Source organism: Coregonus lavaretus (genome assembly GCF_964263955.1).
Source record: "Coregonus lavaretus genome assembly, chromosome: 18".
Taxonomy (NCBI): domain Eukaryota; kingdom Metazoa; phylum Chordata; class Actinopteri; order Salmoniformes; family Salmonidae; genus Coregonus; species Coregonus lavaretus.
The window spans coordinates 26,922,592-26,945,043 of NC_140005.1; the positions used below are offsets into that span (position 1 = coordinate 26,922,592).

At 41.3% G+C, this 22,452-nt stretch overlaps 1 protein-coding gene across 4 annotated transcripts in view; it reads right to left on the minus strand.

The window, feature by feature from the left end:
• Window positions 1-2,478: 2,478 nt before the first annotated feature.
• Window positions 2,479-22,452, minus strand: part of LOC311145592 (cardiolipin synthase (CMP-forming)-like) — a 29,927-nt gene continuing 9,953 nt past the window's right edge. For 2 of the 4 annotated variants that reach the window (XM_084181874.1, XM_084181873.1), the window contains exons 6-7: window positions 2,880-2,971; window positions 2,479-2,761 (exon numbers count right to left, since the gene is read on the minus strand). In XM_084181874.1, the coding sequence (XP_084038000.1) occupies window positions 2,671-2,761; window positions 2,880-2,971 (183 nt within the window). In that variant the 3' untranslated portion in view covers window positions 2,479-2,670. Of the gene's footprint in view, window positions 2,762-2,879; window positions 2,972-20,880; window positions 20,968-22,452 lie in introns of those variants that run through there. The other 2 variants (XM_084181876.1, XM_084181875.1) reach the window with 1 other exon arrangement.

A 22,452-nucleotide genomic window follows, 5' to 3' on the forward strand; every position in this document is an offset into this window, starting at 1 on the left:
TGGATGCGTTAGAAGCACTTAACCATGATGTTGACGGTTTCCTGGTGTCTAACCACAGAGCCAGGCAGCTAGACGGGGTCCCCGCTATGGTGAGGGAACCCAACACACACACACTCTTCAGAAATGTTTCATTTTATAGCCTGTGACATGTGTTATGCGTCTGTGTGTAGCTGGATGTGGTGTCTGAAGTGGTGTCGGTGGTAGCAGGGTGGTGTGAGGTGTACGTGGACAGAGGGGTGAGGAGAGGGAGAGACGTCCTGAAGGCCTTAGCTCTGGGGGCTACCGCTGTCTTCCTTGGACGACCTGTACTCTGGGGGCTCGCCTGCCAGGTACAACTGTGTGTGTGTGTGTGTGCAGATGATGCCAATTGCAATGATCATATGTGGTTGTGTTACCCACTTCAGTTGAGTGTCTGCTAAATAACTAAAATGTCAAATGTGTGTGGGTGTTTGTAGGGGGAGCAGGGTGTCAGTTATGTTCTGGATCTCATGAGAGATGAGCTACACCTGGCGATGGACCTGGCAGGTAACCATGGTGACCACTATCCATAGCTAATTAACCTACTCTGGCCCTTTCCTCCTCATCTCCTTTCATTGCCTTCTTGTCTCTTAATTCTAGCCCTCTCCTCCAATCCTCCTCCTTTCATTTATCCAAGTATGTGTAACTGCATACATGGAGTGTCTGAAAGCGGGTGTTGCAAAAGTGGGTGGATCAACAGTGATGGGTGTAACATCAGCGCTCCGTTATTGGTTAGGCCGCCATAGCCCAGTGCGCCGCGGGTCAGCTTATTCTTAATAGCAGCCACGCGAAACAGTTGAGTGAAAACAAATCTGCCCAATTAGCTAATTCGCTTTCCATATACCAACTTCTGTTGATCCACCCTGTTTTTTTGCCATGGCCACTTTGACACACTCCACGTATGCAGTTACACATGACTGCATTTATCTGCACTGACTTGAGTTCAGAGGTGAGGGTTGAACCGTGTGTTTTGTCTGCAGGATGTCGTTCGCTGGCGGAGGTTAAAAGATCCCTTGTCAGAAGACCTGAATTCACCTCCAGGATCTGAAGAGTGAAGACGCGGAATTCACACACACACACACACACACACACACAAATTGGGTTTCAAAGCACCAGCCATGTTTTGCACATAATCTCTTGCACATCTAGCATTCCAGTGTTAATACTATTGTAATTATTCTGCACTATAGCCTATTTATTGCCTTACCTCCATAACTTGCTACATTTGCACACACTGTATATATATTTTATGTTGTATTTCTGACTTTGTGTTTTTTTTTTACCCCTTATGTAACTCTGTTGTTTTTATTGCACTACTTTGCTTTATCTTGGCCAGGTCGCAGTTGTAAATGAGAACCTGTTCTCAACTGGCTTACCTGGTTAAATAAAGGTGAAATAAAAAAAAAAAATAAAAATGGAGTGTCTGAAAGCGGGTGTTGCAAAAGTGGGTGGATCAACAGTGATGGGTGTAACATCAGCGCTCCGTTATTGGTTAGGCCGCCATAGCCCAGTGCGCCGCGGGTCAGCTTATTCTTAATAGCAGCCACGCGAAACAGTTGAGTGAAAACAAATCTGCCCAATTAGCTAATTCGCTTTCCATATACCAACTTCTGTTGATCCACCCTGTTTTTTTGCCATGGCCACTTTGACACACTCCACGTATGCAGTTACACATGACTGCATTTATCTGCACTGACTTGAGTTCAGAGGTGAGGGTTGAACCGTGTGTTTTGTCTGCAGGATGTCGTTCGCTGGCGGAGGTTAAAAGATCCCTTGTCAGAAGACCTGAATTCACCTCCAGGATCTGAAGAGTGAAGACGCGGAATTCACACACACACACACACACACACACACAAATTGGGTTTCAAAGCACCAGCCATGTAACACCTGGATAAATTAGTGATTTAATCAATTAGTAATTGTAGTGATTCTCGCTGCTTTTCAACAGTTTACAAAACACTACGAATCTGATGTAATATACTGATGAAATAACCCTCATCACCTGGTATCATTTGAAGCCTCATTAAATCATGTTTCTTTCCAATATTACTGGTGTTGCGGTTTGACTAGCCTTGCACAGCCATACTTCCAAATCTCGTCTCACTGAAACCTGGACTTCCGAGGGTTTGACTAAACCGGTTGTATTGGAAAAGTCACTAAGCTAAGAGACAGAACTAATGGCAATACAAATATCAAGTCAATTTGATAATCAACAGCTGGTGACTTCAGTAGACCAGCAGATGTCACTAACACACAGCTTTGACACAGTAAACCTTTTTGGTACAATTGGTGGTAATGTTGAAAACCTTGGAAACGTCACCATCATACAGACACTTAAAATTCCCACCACACACACACACACACACACACACACACACACACACACACACTTGCAGAATCCTGATCCTCTTTACAGACCATACTAGTAATCTAAACAAGTAGTTGACACATACAGCGAGAGGCTATCAGAGCAGGTTCATGGTTTAATCACATCATTCATCAGATACAAAACAGTTCCCATGGCAATACTGAGATTAAAAATACGCACTCAGAGTACATTTTGTATTCTTTCCAAACACAAGTGGGTGTGTGTTTGTTCATGATTGAGGCAAGAGTGTATTAAGTTGCAACCGTTACTTGGTGTTGCCATGGTTACTTGGTGCTGTTGAGCACAGCGACAGTCTTCATGCCGTAGTGATAGTAGCTGTAGCCTGACACAGTCGTCGTTACCGCTGTGATATACCTGCACAAACAAACACAGTATCCCAAAATATGCAGAACAATAACAATGTACCATTTAGAGTTCCAGTGTGCAGTGTGTGTAGCCTGCAGAAACAGACTGCTTGTGGAGTGTGTCTTACCATAGGGCTTGCAGGAGCGGACTGTCTGTGTAGTGAAAGACGGGAGAAGCCAACGATGCTGCTACCAGAAAGAGCTGGATCGCTGTGTTCACCTGCATGCCCGCACACAACCCACACACACGATTAACCAACTAGACAAACGACTGGGGACTGTTGTATGACGTTTTGTGCATATATACACTACCGTTCTAAAGTTTGGGGTCACTTAGAAATGTCCTGTTTTCGAAAGAAAAGCAATTTTTTTGTCCATTAAAATAACATCAAATTGATCAGAAATACAGTGTAGACATTGTTAATGTTGTAAATGGCTATTGTAGCTGGAAACTGCTGATTTTTAATGGAATATTTAAATAGGCGTACAGAGGATCATTATCAGCAACCATCAGTCCTGTGTTCCAATGGCACGTTGTGTTTGCTAATCCAAGTTTATCATTTTAAAAGGCTAATTGATCATTAGAAAACCCTTTTGCAATTATGTTAGCACAGCTGAAAACAGTTGTGCTGATTAAAGAAGCAATAAAATAGTCCTTCTAGAGACTAGTTGAGTATCTGGAGCATCAGCAATTGTGGGTTTGATTACAGGCTCAAAATGGTCAGAAACAAATAACTTTATTAATTTTTATTTCACCTTTATTTAACCAGGTAAACCAGTTGAGAACAAGTTCTCATTTACAACTGCGACCTGGCCAAGATAAAGCAAAGCAGTGCGATAAAAAACAACAACACAGAGTTACATTTGGGGTAAACAAAACACAAAGTCAAAAATACAACAGAAAATATATATACAGTGTGTGCAAATGTAGCAAGTTATGGAGGGAAGGCAATAAATAGGCCATAGTGCAAAATAATTACAATTTAGTATTAACACTGGAATGATATGTGTGCAAGAGATTATGTGCAAATAGAGATACTAGGGTGCAAATGAGCAAAATAAATAACAATATGGGGATGAGGTAGTTGGGTGGGCTAATTTCAGATGGGCTGTGTACAGGTGCAGTGATCGGTAAGGTGCTCTGACAACTGATGCTTAAAGTTAGTGAGGGAGATAAGAGTCTCCAGCTTCAGAGATTTTTGCAGTTCGTTCCAGTCATTGGCAGCAGAGAACTGGAAGGAATGGCGGCCAAAGGAGGTGTTGGCTTTGGGGATGACCAGTGAGATATACCTGCTGGAGCGCATACTACGGGTGGGTGTTGCTATGGTGACCAATGAGCTAAGATAAGGCGGGGATTTGCCTAGCAGTGATTTATAGATGACCTGGAGCCAGTTGATTTGCCTAGCAGTGATTTATAGATGACCTGGATGTAGTCTATCACAGCCAACAAGAGCGTACAGGTCACAGTGGTGGGTAGTATATGGGGCTTTGGTGACAAAACGGATGGCACTGTGATAGACTACATCCAATTTGCTGAGTAGAGTGTTGGAGGCTATTTTGTAAATGACATCGCTGAAGTCAACGATTGGTAGGATTCAGTTTAACGAGGGCACGTTTGGCAGCATGAGTGAAGGAGGCTTTGTTGCGAAATAGGAAGCCGATTCTAGATTTAACTTTGGATTGGAGATGCTTAATGTCAGTCTGGAAGGAGAGTTTACAGTCTAACCAGACACCTAGGTATTTGTAGTTGTCCACATACTCTAGGTCAGACCCACCGAGAGTAGTGATTCTAGTCGGGTGGGCGGGTGCCAGCAGCGTTCGATTGAAGAGCATGCATTTAGTTTTACTAGTGTTTAAGAGCAGTTGGAGGCTACAGAAGGAGTGTTGTATGGCATTGAAGCTCGTTTGGAGGTTTGTTAACACAGTGTCCAATGAAGGGCCAGATGTATACAAAATGGTGTCGTCTGCGTAGAGGTGGATCTGAGAGTCACCAGCAGCAAGAGCGACATCATTGATATACACAGAGAAAAGAGTCGGCCCGAGAATTGAACCCTGTGGCACCCCCATAGAGACTGCCAGAGGTCCAGACAACAGGTCCTCCGATTTGAATGAGATGGGCCTGACTCGAGGCTAGCTCAAGGCTGATTAGCCAACCACAACATCCATTAGGTTGCAGCTAGCTAGTTGCGATGATCCGGTGTTAAAGGTCCAGTGATTCAGTGATTCCGGCAGAACCGCTGTTAGCTGGCTACTCCCGTCCGGTAGACAGAGAGGTAGATAGCCGGGATATGGGCCTGGCTCGAGGCTAGCTCAAGGCTAACTGGTGCTTGCTTCGGGGGCAGTGGTGATTAGCCAACAGCAACATCCATTCGGTTGCGGCTAGCTGGTTGCGATCCGGTGTTAAGGTCCAGTGATTCAGTTATTCCGGAAGAAAATCTGATGTTCTGGGTTAAAACCGCTAACGATGGCTAATAGCAAGTAGCTAGTTAACTGGCTAGCTAGTTTCAACTGGAGATTCTAGATAAAAGGTAAGTAAATAATAGAAGCCGTTCCACATTGAGTGAGGCGGGTTGCAGGAAAGTATATTTAGTAGAAGGATGAAAAGTGTGATAGGGGAAATATATACAACAAAAGACAAAAAATTGAAAAAACAGACTATTTACACGGACACACAACAGAGTACACGACCGCACTGCTACGGCATCTTGGAACTTTCTTCTGAAACTCATCAGTCTATTCTTGTTCTGAGAAATGAAGGCTATTCCATGCGAGAAATTGCCAAGAAACTGAAGATCTCGTACAACGCTGTGTACTACTCCCTTCACAGAACAGCGCAAACTGGCTCTAACCAGAATAGAAAGAGGAGTGGGAGGCCACGGTGCACAACTGAGCAAGATGACAAATACATTAGAGGTCCTCAACTGGCAGCTTCATTAAATAGTACCCGCAAAACACCAGTCTTAACGTCAACAGTGAAGAGGCGACTCCGGGATGCTGACCTTCCAGGCAGAGTTGCAAAGAAAAAGCCATATCTCAGACTGGCCAATAAAAATAAAAGATTAAGATGGGCAAAAGAACACAGACACTGGACAGAGGAAGATTGGAAAAAAGTGTTATGGTCAGACGAATCGAAGTTTGAGGTGTTCGGATCACAAAGAACAACATTTGTGAGATGCAGACCAAATTAAAAGATGCTGGAGGAGTGCTTGATGCCATCTGTCAAGCATGGTGGAGGCAATGTGATGGTCTGGGGTGCTTTGGTGGTGGTAAAGTGGGGGATTTGTACAGGGTAAAAGGGATCTTGAAGAAGGAAGGCTATCACTCCATTTTGCAACGTCATGCCATACCCTGTGGACGGCGCTTGATTGGAGCCAATTTCCTCCTACAACAGGACAATGACCCAAAGCACAGCTCCAAACTATGCAATAACTATTTAGTGAAGGAGCAGTCAGCTGGTATTCTGTCTATAATGGAGTGGCCAGCACAGTCACCGGATCTCAACCCTATTGAGCTGTTGTGGGAGCAGCTTGACCGTATGGTACGTAAAAAGTGCCCATCAAGCCAATCCAACTTGTGGGAGGTGCTTCAGGAAGCATGGGGTGAAATCTCTTCAGATTACCTCAACAAATTGACAACTAGAATGCCAAAGGTCTGCAAGGCTGTAATTGCTGCAAATGGAGGATTCTTTGACGAAAGCAAAGTTTGAAGGACACAATTATTTTTTCTATTAAAAATCATTATTTCTAACCTTGTCAATGACTACATTTCCTATTCATTTTGCTATATTTCCTATTCAAACTCATTTCATGTATGTTTTCATGGAAAACAAGGACATTTCTAAGTAACCCCAAACTTTTGAATGGTAGTGTGTGTGTGTGTATGTATGTATGTATGTATGTATGTATGTATGTATGTATGTATGTATGTATGTATGTATGTATGTATGTATGTATGTATGTATGTATGTATGTATGTATGTATGTATGTATGTATGTATGTATGTATACACACGCACACACACACACACACACACACACACACAAACAAACACAACCAGTCAAAAGTTTGGACATACCTACTCATTCAAGGCTTTTTCTTTATTTTCACATTGTAGAATAATAGTGAAGACATCAAAACTATGAAATAGCACATATGGAATCATGTAGTAACCAAACAAGTGTTAAACAAATCAAAATATATTTTATATTTGAGATTCTTCAAATAGCCACCCTTTGCCTTGATGATAGCTTTGCACACTCTTGGCATTTTCTCAACCAGCTTCATGAGGTAGTCCCCTGGAATGCATTTCAATTAACAGGTGTGCCTTCTTAAAAGTTAATTTGTGGAATTTCTTTCCTTCTTAATGCGTTTGAGCCAATCAGTTGTGTTGTGACAAGCTGGGGGGGGGGGGGGGGGGGGGGGGGGGAATATACAGAAGATAGCCCTATTTGGTAAAAGACTAAGTCCATATTATGGAAAGAACAGCTCAAATAAGCAAAGAGAAATGACAGTCCATCATTACTTTAAGACATGAAGGTCAGTCAATACGGAAAAGTTCAAGAACTTTGAAAGTTTCTTCAAGTGCAGTCGCAAAAACCATCAAGTGCTATGATGAAATTGGCTCTCATGAGGACCGCCACAGGAATGGAAGACCCAGAGTTAACTCTGCTGCAGAGGATAAGTTCATTAGAGTTACCAGCCTCAGAAACTGCAGCCCAAATAAATGCTTTACAGAGTTCAAGTCACAGACACATCTCAACATCAACTGTTCAGAGGGGACTGTGTGAGTCAGGCCTTCTAAAGGACACCAATAAGAAAAAGAGACCTGCTTGGGTCAAGAAACATGAGCAATGGACATTAGACCGGTGAAATTTGTCCTTTGGTCTGGAGTCCAAATTGGAGATTTTTGGTTTCAACTGCCGTGTCTTTGTGAAACGCGGTGTGGGTGAACGGATGATCTCCGCATGTGTAGTTCCCACCATAAAGCATGGAGGAGGTGGTGTTATGGTGTGGGGGTGCTTTGCTTGTGACACTGTCTGTGATTCATTTAGAATTCAAGGCACACTTAACCAGCATGGCTAACACAGCATTCTGCAGCAATTCGCCATCCAATCTGGTTTGGGCTTAGTGGGACTATCATTTGTTTTTCAACAGGACAATGACCCAACACACCTCCAGGCTGTGTAAGGGCTATTTGACCAAGGAGAGTGATGAGTGCTGCATCAGATAACCTGGCCTCCACAATCCCCCGACCTCAACCCAATTGAGATGGTTTGGGATGAGTCGGACCACAGAGTGAAGGAAAAGCAGCCAACAAGTGCTCAGCATTTGTGGGAACTCCTTCAAGACTGTTGTAAAATAATTCCAGGTGAAGCTGGTTGAGAGAATGCCAAGAGTGTGCAAAGCTGTCATCAAGGCAAAGGGTGGCTACTTGAAGAATTTGTTTAACACTTTTTTGGCTACTATAATATAATAATAATATAATATGCCATTTAGCAGACGCTTTTATCCAAAGCGACTTACAGTCATGCGTGCATACATTTTTGTGTATGGGTGGTCCCGGGGATCGAACCCACTACCTTGGCGTTACAAGCGCCGTGCTCTACCAGCTGAGCTACAGAGGACCACATTACACGATTCCATAAGTGTTATTTCATAGTTTTGATGTCTTCACTATTATTCTACAATGTAGAAAATAGTAAAAATAAAGAACAAGCCTTGAATGAGTAGGTGTGTCCAAACTTTTGACTGGTATTGTTTGTGTGTGTATATATATATATATATATATATATATATATATATATATATATATATATATATATATATATATATATATATATATGTATGTATGTATATATATACATACAGTATCTCACAAAAGTGAGTACACCCCTCACATTTTTGTAAATATTTGAGTATATCTTTTCATGTGTCAACACTGAAGAAATGACACTTCGCTACAATGTAAAGTAGTGAGTGTACAGATTGTATAACAGTGTAAATTTGCTGTCCCCTCAAAATAACTTAACACACAGCCATTAATGTCTAAACCGCTGGCAACAAATGTGAGTACACCCCTAAGTGAAAATGTCCAAATTGGGCCCAAAGGGTCAATATTTTGTGTGGCCACAATCATTTTCCAGCACTGCCTTAACCCTCTTGGGCATGGAGTTCACCAGAGCTTCACAGGTTGCCACTGGAGTCCTCTTCCACGCCTCTATGACGACATCACAGAGCTGGTGGATGTTAGAGACCTTGCACTCCTCCACCTTCCGTTTGAGGATGCCCCACAGATGCTCAATAGGGTTTAGGTCTGGAGACATGCTTGGCCAGTCCATCACCTTTACCCTCAGCTTCTTTAGCAAGGCAGTGGTCGTCTTGGAGGTGTGTTTGGGGTCGTTATCATGTTGGAATACTGCCCTGTGGCCCAGTCTCCGAAGGGAGGGGATCATGCTCTGCTTCAGTATGTCACAGTACATGTTGGCATTCATGGTTCCCTCGATGAACTGTAGCTCCCTAGTGCCGGCAGCACTCATGCAGCCCCATACCATGACACTCCCACCACCATGCTTGACTGTAGGCAAGACACACTTGTCTTTGTACTCCTTACCTGGTTGCCGCCACACACGCTTGACACCATCTGAACCAAATAAGTTTATCTTGGTCTCATCAGACCACAGGACATGGTTCCAGTAATCGATGTCCTTAGTCTGCTTGTCTTCAGCAAACTGTTTGCGGGCTTTCTTGTGCATCATCTTTAGAAGAGGCTTCCCTTCTGGGACGACAGCCATGCAGACCAATTTGATGCAGTGTGTGGCGTATGGTCTGAGCACTGACAGGCTGACCCCCCACCTCTTCAACCTCTGCAGCAATGCTGGCAGCACTCATGTCTATTTCCCAAAGACAACCTCTAGATATAACGCTGAGCACATGCACTCAACTTCTTTGGTCGACCATGGCGAGGCCTGTTCTGAGTGGAACCTGTCCTGTTAAACCGCTGTATGGTCTTGGCCACCGTGCTGCAGCTCAGTTTCAGGGTCTTGGCAATCTTCTTATAGCCCAGGCCATCTTTATGTAGAGCAACAATTCTTTTTTTCAGATCCTCAGAGAGTTCTTTGCCAGGAGGTGCCATGTTGAACTTCCAGTGACCAGTATGAGGGAGTGTGAGAGGAATGACACCAAATTTAACACACCTGCTCCCCATTCACACCTGAGACCTTGTAACACTAACGAGTCACATGACACCGGGGAGGGAATATGGCTATTGGGCCCAATTTTGACATTTTCACTTAGGGGTGTACTCACATTTGTTGCCAGCGGTTTAGACATTAATGGCTGTGTGTTGAGTTATTTTGAGGGGACAGCAAATGTACACTGTTATACAAGCTGTACACTCACTACTTTACATTGTAGCAAAGTGTCATTTCTTCAGTGTTGTCACATGAAAAGATATACTCAAATATTTACAAAAATGTGAGGGGTGTACTCACTTTTGTGAGATACTGCATATATATATATATATACACACACATATATATATACACATACAGTCAGTGGGGAGAACAAGTATTTGATAACCTGCAAAATCGGCAGTGTTTCCTACTTACAAAGCATGTAGAGGTCTGTAATTTTTATCATAGGTACACTTCAACTGTGAGAGACAGAATCTAAAAACAAAAATCCAGAAAATCACATTGTATGATTTTTAAGTAATTCACTTGCATTTTATTGCATGACATAAGTATTTGATCACCTACCAACCAGTAAGAATTCCGGCTCTCACAGACCTGTTAGTTTTTCTTTAAGAAGCCCTCCTGTTCTCCACTCATTACCTGTATTAACTGCACCTGTTTGAACTCGTTACCTGTATAAAAGACACCTGTCCACACACTCAATCAAACAGACTCCAACCTGTCCACAATGGCCAAGACCAGAGAGCTGTGTAAGGACATCAGGGATAAAATTGTAGACCTGCACAAGGCTGGGATGGGCTACAGGACAATAGGCAAGCAGCTTGGTGAGAAGGCAACAACCGCAATTATTAGAAAATGGAAGAAGTTCAAGATGACGGTCAATCACCCTCGGTCTGGGGCTCCATGCAAGATCTCACCTCGCGGGGCATCAATGATCATACTTATGTCATGCAATAAAATGCAAATGAATTATTTAAAAATCATACAATGTGATTTTCTGGATTTTTGTTTTAGATTCCGTCTCTCACAATTGAAGTGTACCTATGATAAAAATTACAGACCTCTACATGTTTTGTAAGTAGGAAAACCTGCAAAATCGGCAGTGTATCAAATACTTGTTCTCCCCACTGTATATATATACAGTGAGGGGAAAAAAGTATTTGATCCCCTGCTGATTTTGTACGTTTGCCCACTGACAAAGGAATGATCAGTCTATAATTTGAATGGTAGGTTTATACACACACATATACACACATATATATATATATATATATATATATATATACACACATATATATATATATATATACATATACATATATACATATACATATACATATATATATATATATATATATATATATATATATATATATATATATATACACACACACACACACATATATACAGTTGAAGTCAGAAGTTTACATACATTTAGGTTGGAGTCATTAAAACTATTTTTTCAACCACTCCACAGATTTCTTGTTAACAAACTATAGTTTTGTCAAGTCGGGTAGGACATCTACTTTGTGCATGACAAGTAATTTTTCCAACAATTGTTTACAGACATATTATTTCACTTATAATTCACTGTATCACAATTCCAGTGGGTCAGAAGTTTACATACACTAAGTTGACTGTGCCTTTAAAAAGCTAGGAAAATTCCAGAAAATGATGTCATGGCTTTAGAAGCTTCTGATAGGCTAATTGACATAATTTGAGTCAATTGGAGGTGTACCTGTGGATGTATTTCAAGGCCTACCTTCAAACTCAGTGCCTCTTTGCTTGACATCATCGGAAAATCAAAAGAAATCAGCCAATACCTCAGAAAAAAAATTGTAGACCTCCACAAGTCTGGTTCATCCTTGGGAGCAATTTCCAAACACCTGAAGGTACCACATTCACCTGTACAAACAATAGTACGCAAGTATAAACACCATGGGACCACGCAGCCGTCATACCGCTCAAGAAGGAGATGCGTCCTGTCTCCTAGAGATGAACGTACTTTGGTGCGAAAAGTGCAAATCAATCCCAGAACAACAACAAAGGACCTTGTGAAGATGCTGGAGGAAACAAGTACAAAAGTATTATGGATGATTTTCTAGTACATATGTTGTAGAATGAAACGCCTATATGCCTTAAATGTTTATGGATTAAGAACCAATTAAAGGGTTAAAACACAGCAGGGACATTTCTTTAGTGCAAATGCTGTGCTTCTGATAAGAATGGTTCCTTAACTCCCTGCAGCTGGTCTGGGTATGTCAATGACATGTGATGGCGATACAACTTCTCATTGTAGCTGTGTGGAGATTGGAGTAACAATGGAACTAGTGTTATCACTTGTTTGTGCTTATGACCTGACACACATAGCCACATGCACATAGTCACAAGGAAAAACCATAGTGGCTCAGGATCCTTGGAGGATGGCTGTTTGGAAAGGCTTAAATGTATGTTATGGACATGACGTGTAAACCATGTTTAAGTATGAATTGATATGTTTTATAATGTGTTATGAAATGATAAGGGTAAAACCGAATGAACATGATTGATACTTTGTACTCCAGATGCATGCCTGGATAGTGAATATAGTCAATACAGAGTGTGATTGTCCTTTAACGTAGGTATGTATGTTATTTTCTGAGAGCGTGTCCGAGTCACGGCACCAATATAATGAGATGAGACACAGAGGCCCCATTTAGAGAAACGCACGTAGCCTTCGCGAGTAAACAACATGTGACACCGAAGGATGTTAATCATGTACATATAATGGAGTAACTGTGTAGGTTGTATAAGCATGACTATGCATGTGTCTGTATAAAAGGAGAGCTCCGAATCAGGGAAAACAGATGTTCTGCTGATCATCTCGGCTTTCGTTGCTTTGTGTAATAAAAGTATATTTTCATTCTACAAAAACTCTGGAAGAACTTTTGATTTTTAACAAGTATAGTGATACTTATCCACGACATATTGGCGAGCCAGCCAGGAGTGGAAGGGATCATTGAGTACTTCGCCATCAGAGAAAGTTTGGACAAATCACACACAAAATTCAGTGGCCACTGTTAATACAGGTAAGCAACGTTCTTACTTTTAAAACATAGAAATTATGTGATTCGATCAAGCTGAATCTGAGGGTAAGGTACAGAAGGGGTCTCTCCAGCATTAAGGACTACATTTAAGAAAAGTACAGAGGTTTTTTTGGAATGAGAATTAAGCATGCATGCAATGTTGTTGATAATTGAGGTTTAAAAATCCTGCGGATACAGCCCAGGGGATACAATACACAGGGAACTTAGTTGTAAAATACTTTCATTTTGGCAAGAGAGGCTGCTCATCGTAACCGGTGTGTGTGAGTGTGTGTGTCCTGATCAGAAGGGGATCAGAAGGAGTGTGTGTGTCCTGATTAGAAGGGAATCAGAAGGTGTGTGTGTGTCCTGATTAGAAGGGAATCAGAAGGTGTGTGTGACGTTACCAGGAGGGGTATGAGAAATCCTGTTGGAGGAACAGGTCACGTGTACGGGTGTGATCATATGACGTATACACATTGTATTTCGGCCAATCTTTTAGGGTATCATTACATTTAGGAAATGTATTAGTAATGTAGGATTATGGTCAAATTGACCATAGTAAAATGTCAAATTCTAAAACTAGCCGCCGAAATTGTCGCAACCCCTATTACTAGTCTGTTCAACCTCTCTTTCATAACGTCTGAGATCCCCAGAGATTGGAAAGCTGCCGCGGTCATCCCCCTCTTCAAAGGGGGTGACACTCTAGATCCAAACTGCTACAGACCTATATCCATCCTGCCCTGCCTTTCGAAAGTATTTGAAAGCCAAGTTAACAAACAGATCACCGACCATTTCGAATACCACCGTACCTTCTCCGCTATGCAATCCGGTTTCCGAGCTGGTCACGGGTGCACTTCAGCCACGCTCAAGGTCCTAAACGATATTATAACCGCGATTGATAATAGACAGTACTGTGCAGCCGTCTTCATCGACCTGGCCAAGGCTTTCGACTCTGTCAACCACCGTATTCTTATTGGCAGACTAAATAGCCTTGGTTTCTCAAATGACTGCCTCGCCTGGTTCACCAACTACTTCTCAGATAGAGTTCAGTGTGTCAAATCGGAGGGCCTGTTGTCTGGACCTATGGCAGTCTCTATGGGGGTGCCACAGGGTTCAATTCTTGGGCCGACACTTTTCTCCGTGTATATCAATGATGTCGCTCTTGCTGCTGGTGACTCTCAGATCCACCTCTACGCAGACGACACCATTTTGTATACATCTGGCCCTTCATTGGACACTGTGTTAACAAACCTCCAAACGAGCTTCAATGCCATACAACAATCCTTCAGTAGCCTCCAACTGCTCTTAAACACTAGTAAAACTAAATGCATGCTTTTCAATCGAACGCTGCTGGCACCCGCCCACCCGACTAGAATCACCACTCTCGACGGGTCTGACCTAGAGTATGTGGACAACTACAAATACCTAGGTGTCTGGTTAGACTGTAAACTCAACTTCCAGACTCACATAAAGAATCTCCAATCCAAAGTTAAATCTAGAATCGGCTTCCTATTTCGCAACAAAGCCTCCTTCACTCATGCTGCCAAACATGCCCTCGTAAAACTGACTATCCTACCGATCCTTGACTTCGGCGATGTCATTTACAAAATAGCCTCCAACACTCTACTCAGCAAATTGGATGTAGTCTATCACAGTGCCATCCGTTTTGTCTCCAAAGCCCCATACACTACCCACCACTGTGACCTGTACGCTCTTGTTGGCTGGTCCTCACTACATGTTCGTCGTCAAACCCACTGGCTCCAGGCCATCTATAAATCACTGCTAGGCAAATCCCCGCCTTATCTTAGCTCATTGGTCACCATAGCAGCACCCACCCGTAGTCTGCGCTCCAGCAGGTATATCTCACTGGTCATTCCCAAAGCCAACACCTCCTTTGGCCGCCATTCCTTCCAGTTCTCTGCTGCCAATGACTGGAACGAATTGCAAAAATCTCTGAAGCTGGAGACTCTTATCTCCCTCAATAACTTTAAGCATCAGTTGTCAGAGCACCTTACCGATCACTGCACCTGTACACAGCCCATCTGAAATTAGCCCACCCAACTACCTCATCCCCATATTGTTATTTATTTTGCTCTTTTGCACCCCAGTATCTCTATTTGCACATAATCTCTTGCACATCTAGCATTCCAGTGTTAATACTATTGTAATTATTCTGCACTATAGCCTATTTATTGCCTTACCTCCATAACTTGCTACATTTGCACACACTGTATATATATTTTCTGTTGTATTTTTGACTTTATGTTTTTTACCCCATATGTAACTCTGTGTTGTTTTTATTGCACTACTTTGCTTTATCTTGGCCAGGTCGCAGTTGTAAATGAGAACCTGTTCTCAACTGGCTTACCTGGTTAAATAAAGGTGAAATAAAAATAAATAAAAAAATGTGATAGGGTTAACATTCCAAATTTGGGCCCTTTGATAGAATAAAATATTTATTTATACAAATAGAGGTTAAGCGCATTTGAGAACAACATTGTGTGAATATGGAACAAGAGTGGTATAATGGTATAAATGAGTCACACTCTGAAGTTTGAATGATGAGGTATAGAGGTGTGTATGATGATTTTATAGAAATTTGGATAATAAGCTTTTGATATAATCCATTTGATTAAACTCGTCAGATCTGGTTTCAAAATCAATGAATGTAGATTTGACTCGTTGACTGCTAATTCATTCCCTTCGAGCTTGTGAGATATTTTCTGATAAATTGTGTTATGTGCAAGATGTTAAAATTACAGACCATTATAATTGGAATAAAGGAGGATTTACCTGTCATTTCAATAAAGCATAGGTTCTACATGACTGACTAAAATCTAGGTTTTCTGATTATAGTTCAACTATGGTTATGGGTTGCTTAGATTGATAGAACAGTCAGTGTTGATTTTGTGATGTAAGACTGGGATTTAGCAGCTTGCGTCTTTCGAATTGAAAGACTCACTTATTCAACAGGAATAGTGGGACGAGTTCAAGAGTCATTTTTTGTGTGGTCTAATGATTTGGGAGTTTAAACTACTGTGAATGGGATTGTAATTTGGAATATTGAATTGAATATATTTTATTTATTTTATTTTATTTATTTGGATAAATAAATATATGGATATGAATTGAATGTATGCTTGTCAATCATAGCAAGTGTTTGTTTTATTAACTATAGCCTAATCAGAAAGGACATAAATGTAACAGAGGACTGGCAATTATAATAGAGCTGTGGCAATTATTTGAATTGATAACAGAGGAAAGTGATTTAATAGAGAAGTGAGAATTTCAAATTTGAATTGTTAAGGTAGACTCGAATGAAATTAATGTATTTTAATAATATGAATGCAAATATACTATTAGTTATTGGTGGTTTGTGAATAGACTTTACTAATGCCATGTTTTAGTTTACGGGTAAAAGAGAGTTGTACTTGCTGGACTGTATCGAGCTGTAAGAGACATTTTAAGCAGAAGTCTGAATAGTTGAATGGAAAACATTTATTTGACAAATTCTAATTGTTATTACTTTATTCTATAGTTTGCGTAACACCAGGGACGTATGCAAATAGTTAATGAATTCTAAAACGATAATTTGTTTTCGTTACGTGAACCAGTGGATTGCAAGTAGCTTTAACTATTATGCTGATGGGATAGCACCAACTTATTGTGGGTTCTAGATTTGTTAAACAACAAATTTATATTTTAACTAAATTAATGCAATAGGCTACAATTATAACATTATCAGAAAAAGGCAATAGCTAATGCGAAAGAGCTATTACCTATGTCATTGATCCAGTAATGATACCTGGATAATAGTAATAATAGAAATCTAGGTAGGATAATTTAGGATAGGGACTAGCTGTCCAGATATAAACAAGTAAAAGAGAAAGCTAAAAACCAAGATTAGGGAATAAATGCCGAGACGAAGATTAGAGAGAGAACAGATACAAAAATTCAGATACGGGAAAAATGGAGTATGTCAATACAACTGGAGGGTTTTTGAAAAGTAGAGTAATGAGGATATTGATCGGGGAAAATAGGGTGTGGTCTAGTGACCCGAGGCTGAACAAACCACTGGGAATATACCTAATCACAAGAAAGCGAGAGAGGATTTATAAATTTGATGTAACTTACAGGAAAGTAATGATAAAGATAAATAAAATAAAATAATATTAAAAGGAGGGGCACAAGGGATAAACACATTTTTGGAAAGAAGCAGAGTATGAAGATATACTAGGAAGGATACCATTGATTGAGGAATATAAAAACTTTTAGCTGAGAAAGCTAACAGAAATAATTTACTTTGCATCCTAATATAAACACTGAACCAAACATAAGATTAGCAACAGGAAGGCCAAGAATACAAGGAGTAGGGATGGCAGGAACATCAGTAGAAATCATGAAGAGAAAGTTCCCAGAGAATAAGGAAGAGATTGGAAAAATCTCTGATAAATGGGAAAAAAGAACCAGAAAAATAGCAACAACATGGCCAAAGGAGGGAGCGTTTGATGTAGCGGTGTGTGAGGATATGGATACCCTAATAAAGAACTATAAAACAGGAGAGAGAGGGGAGAAAATAAAGAAGAGAGAGAAAGAGAGAAATCTTGAAAATATTTTGGGAGGAAGGAAAGAGTTGGAGGGACAGCATAGCCAAAGCTAGAAGGATAATAATGGAGAGGAAGAGTGAACCAAAAAAGGCTGGTTTAACTACACCACCACCATACACAGAAGGGGGCAGTGTTCTCAGGTCACAGGTCTAGTCTCAATAACAGGGAATGTAGAGCTAGAAGGAGAAAAAGGGAAGCAACAGCCTTCCACACCAAAGAAAGGAAAATAATCACATTTAGATATAGACTGTTATGGAGGACTGAAGAGTATGTTAAACAAATTGGAAAATTATGGGATAGATGGACAAGATGTTGATGGACAGAGCAAGTGGGATGATGAAAGTAATGAGGAACTAAAACAGTGTGCTGACTCTGAGCAAGAACAGAGTGAGACAGAGGGACAATTATCACACCAAGGAACCACAGGAGGCAAATCTATAGTAACAGAACTAGGTGAAGCACTGCAAGCCCACCTGGAAAAATCAAAGAGAAAATTAAGAAACAGAAGAACAACAACAAAAAACAGATAAATAAGGAGCCCAGTATCCTATTTTGGTAAAGGGGACACGGGTTCACTATGTGCCCTGGGGATCGCAGGACCTGGAAGGCCTGGTGACTAGACTGCCTAACCTGCATGAAGGAGCAGGGAAATGGATTAGAACATATGAAGAACAAACAATGGGGAAGCTACTGGCAGTGGGAGACTTGAAGGCATTGCTGGCCAGGGTGGTGGGAGTGGCCAAAATGGAGGACCTGTTGCAGGCGGCTGGCCTTATACAGGCGGAGCAGAGGACGTTACTGGATGGAGTGGCCTTTGACAGTTATAGGCCAGGACTATGGCACACTCTGAGAATGGAGTATCCAGCCAAGATAGACCTTAAGGCACTGAGAGGGGAGCCATTGGGGGATAAAGAAAACCCGGCAGGTTACCTGAAGGACCAGCTCAAAAGGTGGCGACAAGAAACAGAAAAAGATCCAGAGGGTGATCCACTAATGACAACACTGTTCAGGACATCATTGATGGAAGCAATGCCAACGCCTGTCAGAAGCAAACTGGAAGATGAGGGGATTGGACTAACATCAAAGTCATACAAAGAGTTCTGTGACCATGTTATTCATGCAGTGGAAAAATACAGGAAGGACAAACAGAAACGGACAGTGCAGGGGAGAGATAGTCAGAGAAAACTGACACGGATGCAGCTGGAAGAGCTGACAAGAAAGGACAAAAATAAAACACAAGCTCCAGTGATCGCTCCAGCGCCACCGGAAGAGGGCACCATGGCACCTGTCATATAGGGAGGTCAACAACCACCGCCTCAACCACAAGGCCAAAGAGCTCCTGCCTTACCAGTAGTGAATGTGTACACATTACAATCCCCTAGACAGTGGCAAAACAAAAATTATAAAAACAGACCAAGGAATCAATGGTACCGACCACAGCAGCAGACACACCAAAATGGTGGACCAAGAAGACCAGGTGTATGCTGGAGGTGCAATCAATCAGGACATACAAGAAGGAATTGTCCTACCAAGCCGTGGTGGCCTAGGCAACCACAACAGGGTAATTGGCAAGGAAATGGGCCCAGCTTAGCTGAATGGCAGCAGTCTCAGACACAGGCTCCACAAGGCCCAGTGAACCCGTGGGGAGGACCAAATCATTGATACTAGGGATGCCCAGGTAATCCTAAAGGGGAGGGTCAGCTAGTGGCAGTAACTATGCAGGCTGATGAAGAACCTATGCTGCAGGTTCAGGTGAATAATAGAGGCACACCAATGATGATAGATACTGGAGCAACTTACTCATGTGTAAGTCCAAATTATGCCTCTCACCTCCCCATATCAGGCAAATATGCACAGACAGTAGAATTTATGACAAATGCAGTTAATACATATGACAGTTCCAGTAAAACCAGAAGCACGAAAATTCTACATTTATACCTATATTAGTATCAGAACAAACTTCAGTTAATCTAGTAGGAAGAGATGCACTGTGTAGAATGGGGGTCCAGATTAAATGCACATCAGAGGGACTAATAATAGTTCAGGAAGGGGTATGTCCACAGATGATCATGGCTACAGACAAAACAGCAAATGTATACTGGATAGGGAGCATAGAATCACCAATACAAGAGGTATTAAAAGAAGTGGGGAACATTTATCAAGAAGTTCAAGAAATGAGAGTACCAAAATCAGGCTATCATTGTACACTGCAATATGATTCATATCAAAATAATTTGCTAGAACAACTATGGTTAAGGAAGGCATGAGGTAAACTAGCTTCCATGAGATCGCAATATTTTATAATAGGAAAACAAGGGTCACCAATGGAAGCACAAGATGCTCTAGGATCTGATATCATACAGATCTGGTTCATAACACTTTTAGTGGCCAAGGGATAACAGCCAATGTTGTTGTTTACTTTTTTGAACACATGAATCACGATGTGAATCATGTGTCCAAAGGGGGGAGTACTGGTTAAAACAGAGTGACTGTAACAGGCCACCAGTACTAAAGGCAGACAAACAGAAGTGGAGATTGGTTCATGACCTGAGAGCAGTAAATTAAGTAGTTCAGGATAAAGCAGAAGGTGCCTAATCCACACACACTGTTAACAAATGTTCCACCAGAGGCAAAATGGTTCTCAGTAATAGACTAATGTGGAGCATATTTTAGTGTACCCTTGGCATGAGAAAGTAGACATTTGTTTGCATTTAATTACAAAGGACAGCTGTTTATGGAGTACAGTGGAATTATTGTCATGTTTGTTTATAGTTAAAACGTTTGGGTGGCTAATTAAGATGTACTATAGTAAATGTTAACGAAATGTACATTTTCTGTTCCAGGAGAATGGGAGTTCCAATATTTCTCTTTGGAATGTTTCCTGAGACTGTGAGCTGAGGAGAGCAGTTAGTAAAACTCAGCAATCTTGTAATTAGGCCGTAAGAGGGAGCTACCAAATTAAATAAGGCCTATCCATTTGTTTGGTTTTGCCCTACGTTTCACCAGCACACACGACCCACCTATTATTAATATTTGTAGTTGGGTAGGGTTTTATTTTTGGTTTCATAGGGTAGAAATAATACACCTTAAAGGGCACATAAAGTACATTTTTGGTAGTTTCTATTGCCAGAGTTTTAAGTACACACATGTAAATTCTCCTGATAAGAAATGTACTGAAAAAACCCAATGTAAACTTGGTACGCAAAATGTTTGAAATGTTTAAAATATATTTAAATAATATCTTAGATAAAGGGGAAGGAAATGGAAAGAGACATTCACTTACATGGGGTTGAATGACCTCTGGCCTTTGTTCTGACTTTCTGGTGGGGCCTGATCACCCTCCCTAGAAAGCTAGAGACATTGTGTGAGATTTATATGTAGTGTGAAAACACTAATAATTAGGAAGAAGCTTATAATTTAGCAATAGGCCTATGTATGATTCATACCATAACAAGGACAGAGAAAGATAACTAGCCCTGAATGAGGGACACCTGTCGCTAATACATTTTACTATTCCTTGAATGACCTGTTATCAAGGGTTATTATTCTAATTTGATTTGGTGTTTTGTTTTTTGGGGCCTTACCTCTGGCACTAATGAGTTATCGCATGCAAGCTAACAGAAATACGCATCTAACACCGCATGAAATGCTAACAGGTTGACATGCCTGTGCTGGTGCTTAGGGGACCATATTAGGGTCTGCCTCTAGAGCACATGGAAAGGGAATTGGAAGGGTATATCAGGCAACTAACTGTCATATATGAAGTTATATACCAACAGGAGAGAAGCAGAGTTCTAAAACCAGAGGCGAATCTACCATGACCAGTGGTCCCGGGGGAGAAGGTCTACGTCAGGGTCTTCAGAAGGAAGTAGAACGAACAGAGACATGTGGTACCCTACGCCTTCATCCAGGTTACACCAACTGCTGTAAGGGTTGAGGGGAGCTCGACCTGGTATCATCTAAACCGACGACCGAGAGATGAGGAAGTTGAGGATGCCGAGACCCTAGTGACGGAAGAAAGTCCTGAGCGAAAAGGACCAACGCCAGCCCGGAGTAGAGGCCCAGAAGCAGATGGTCATTATCAGAACATTGAGGACCACTTGACTGCCCTTATGGCAACCTAGATTGTCTATATGGGGTAGTGGCAGGGGGTGTATGGGCCTGTCATGGTTACAAAGCTCAACAGCAACAATTGGAGGTTAGCTTAGAGGGAAACCTTCCGGATTTGTACCCAGTACCTGACTGGGCTCCTCGTCCTCATCGTGATGGGTCAGACAATGAGGAAGATACATTGGTCTGAATATATATTCTTATAAAATGAAACCACAAATGGCAAGGCTAAGAATAAGTATATGCACATGCTTACACTCATTATATGTTAACTTTTGTTTTATTGGTTGGGACATAGAAAGTCCCAAAAGGGGTATATATGGATGATTTTCTAGTACATATGTTGTAGAATGAAATGCCTATATGCCTTAAAATGTTTATGGATTAAGAACCAATTAAAGGGTTAAAACAGAGCAGGGACATTTCTATGTAAACTTCCGACTACAACTGTATGTATGTGTGTGTGTGTGTGTGTGTGTGTGTGTGTGTGTGTGTGTGTGTATATATATATATATATATAATATATATACACACACACACACACACACAGTTGAAGTCGGAAGTTTACATACACCTTAGCCAAATACATTTAAACTCAGTTTCACAATTCCTGACATTTAATCCTAGTAAAAATACCCTGTCTTAGGTCAGTTAGGATCACCACTTTATTTTAAGAATGTGATTTGTCAGAATAATAGTAGAGAGAATTATTTATTTCAGCTTTTA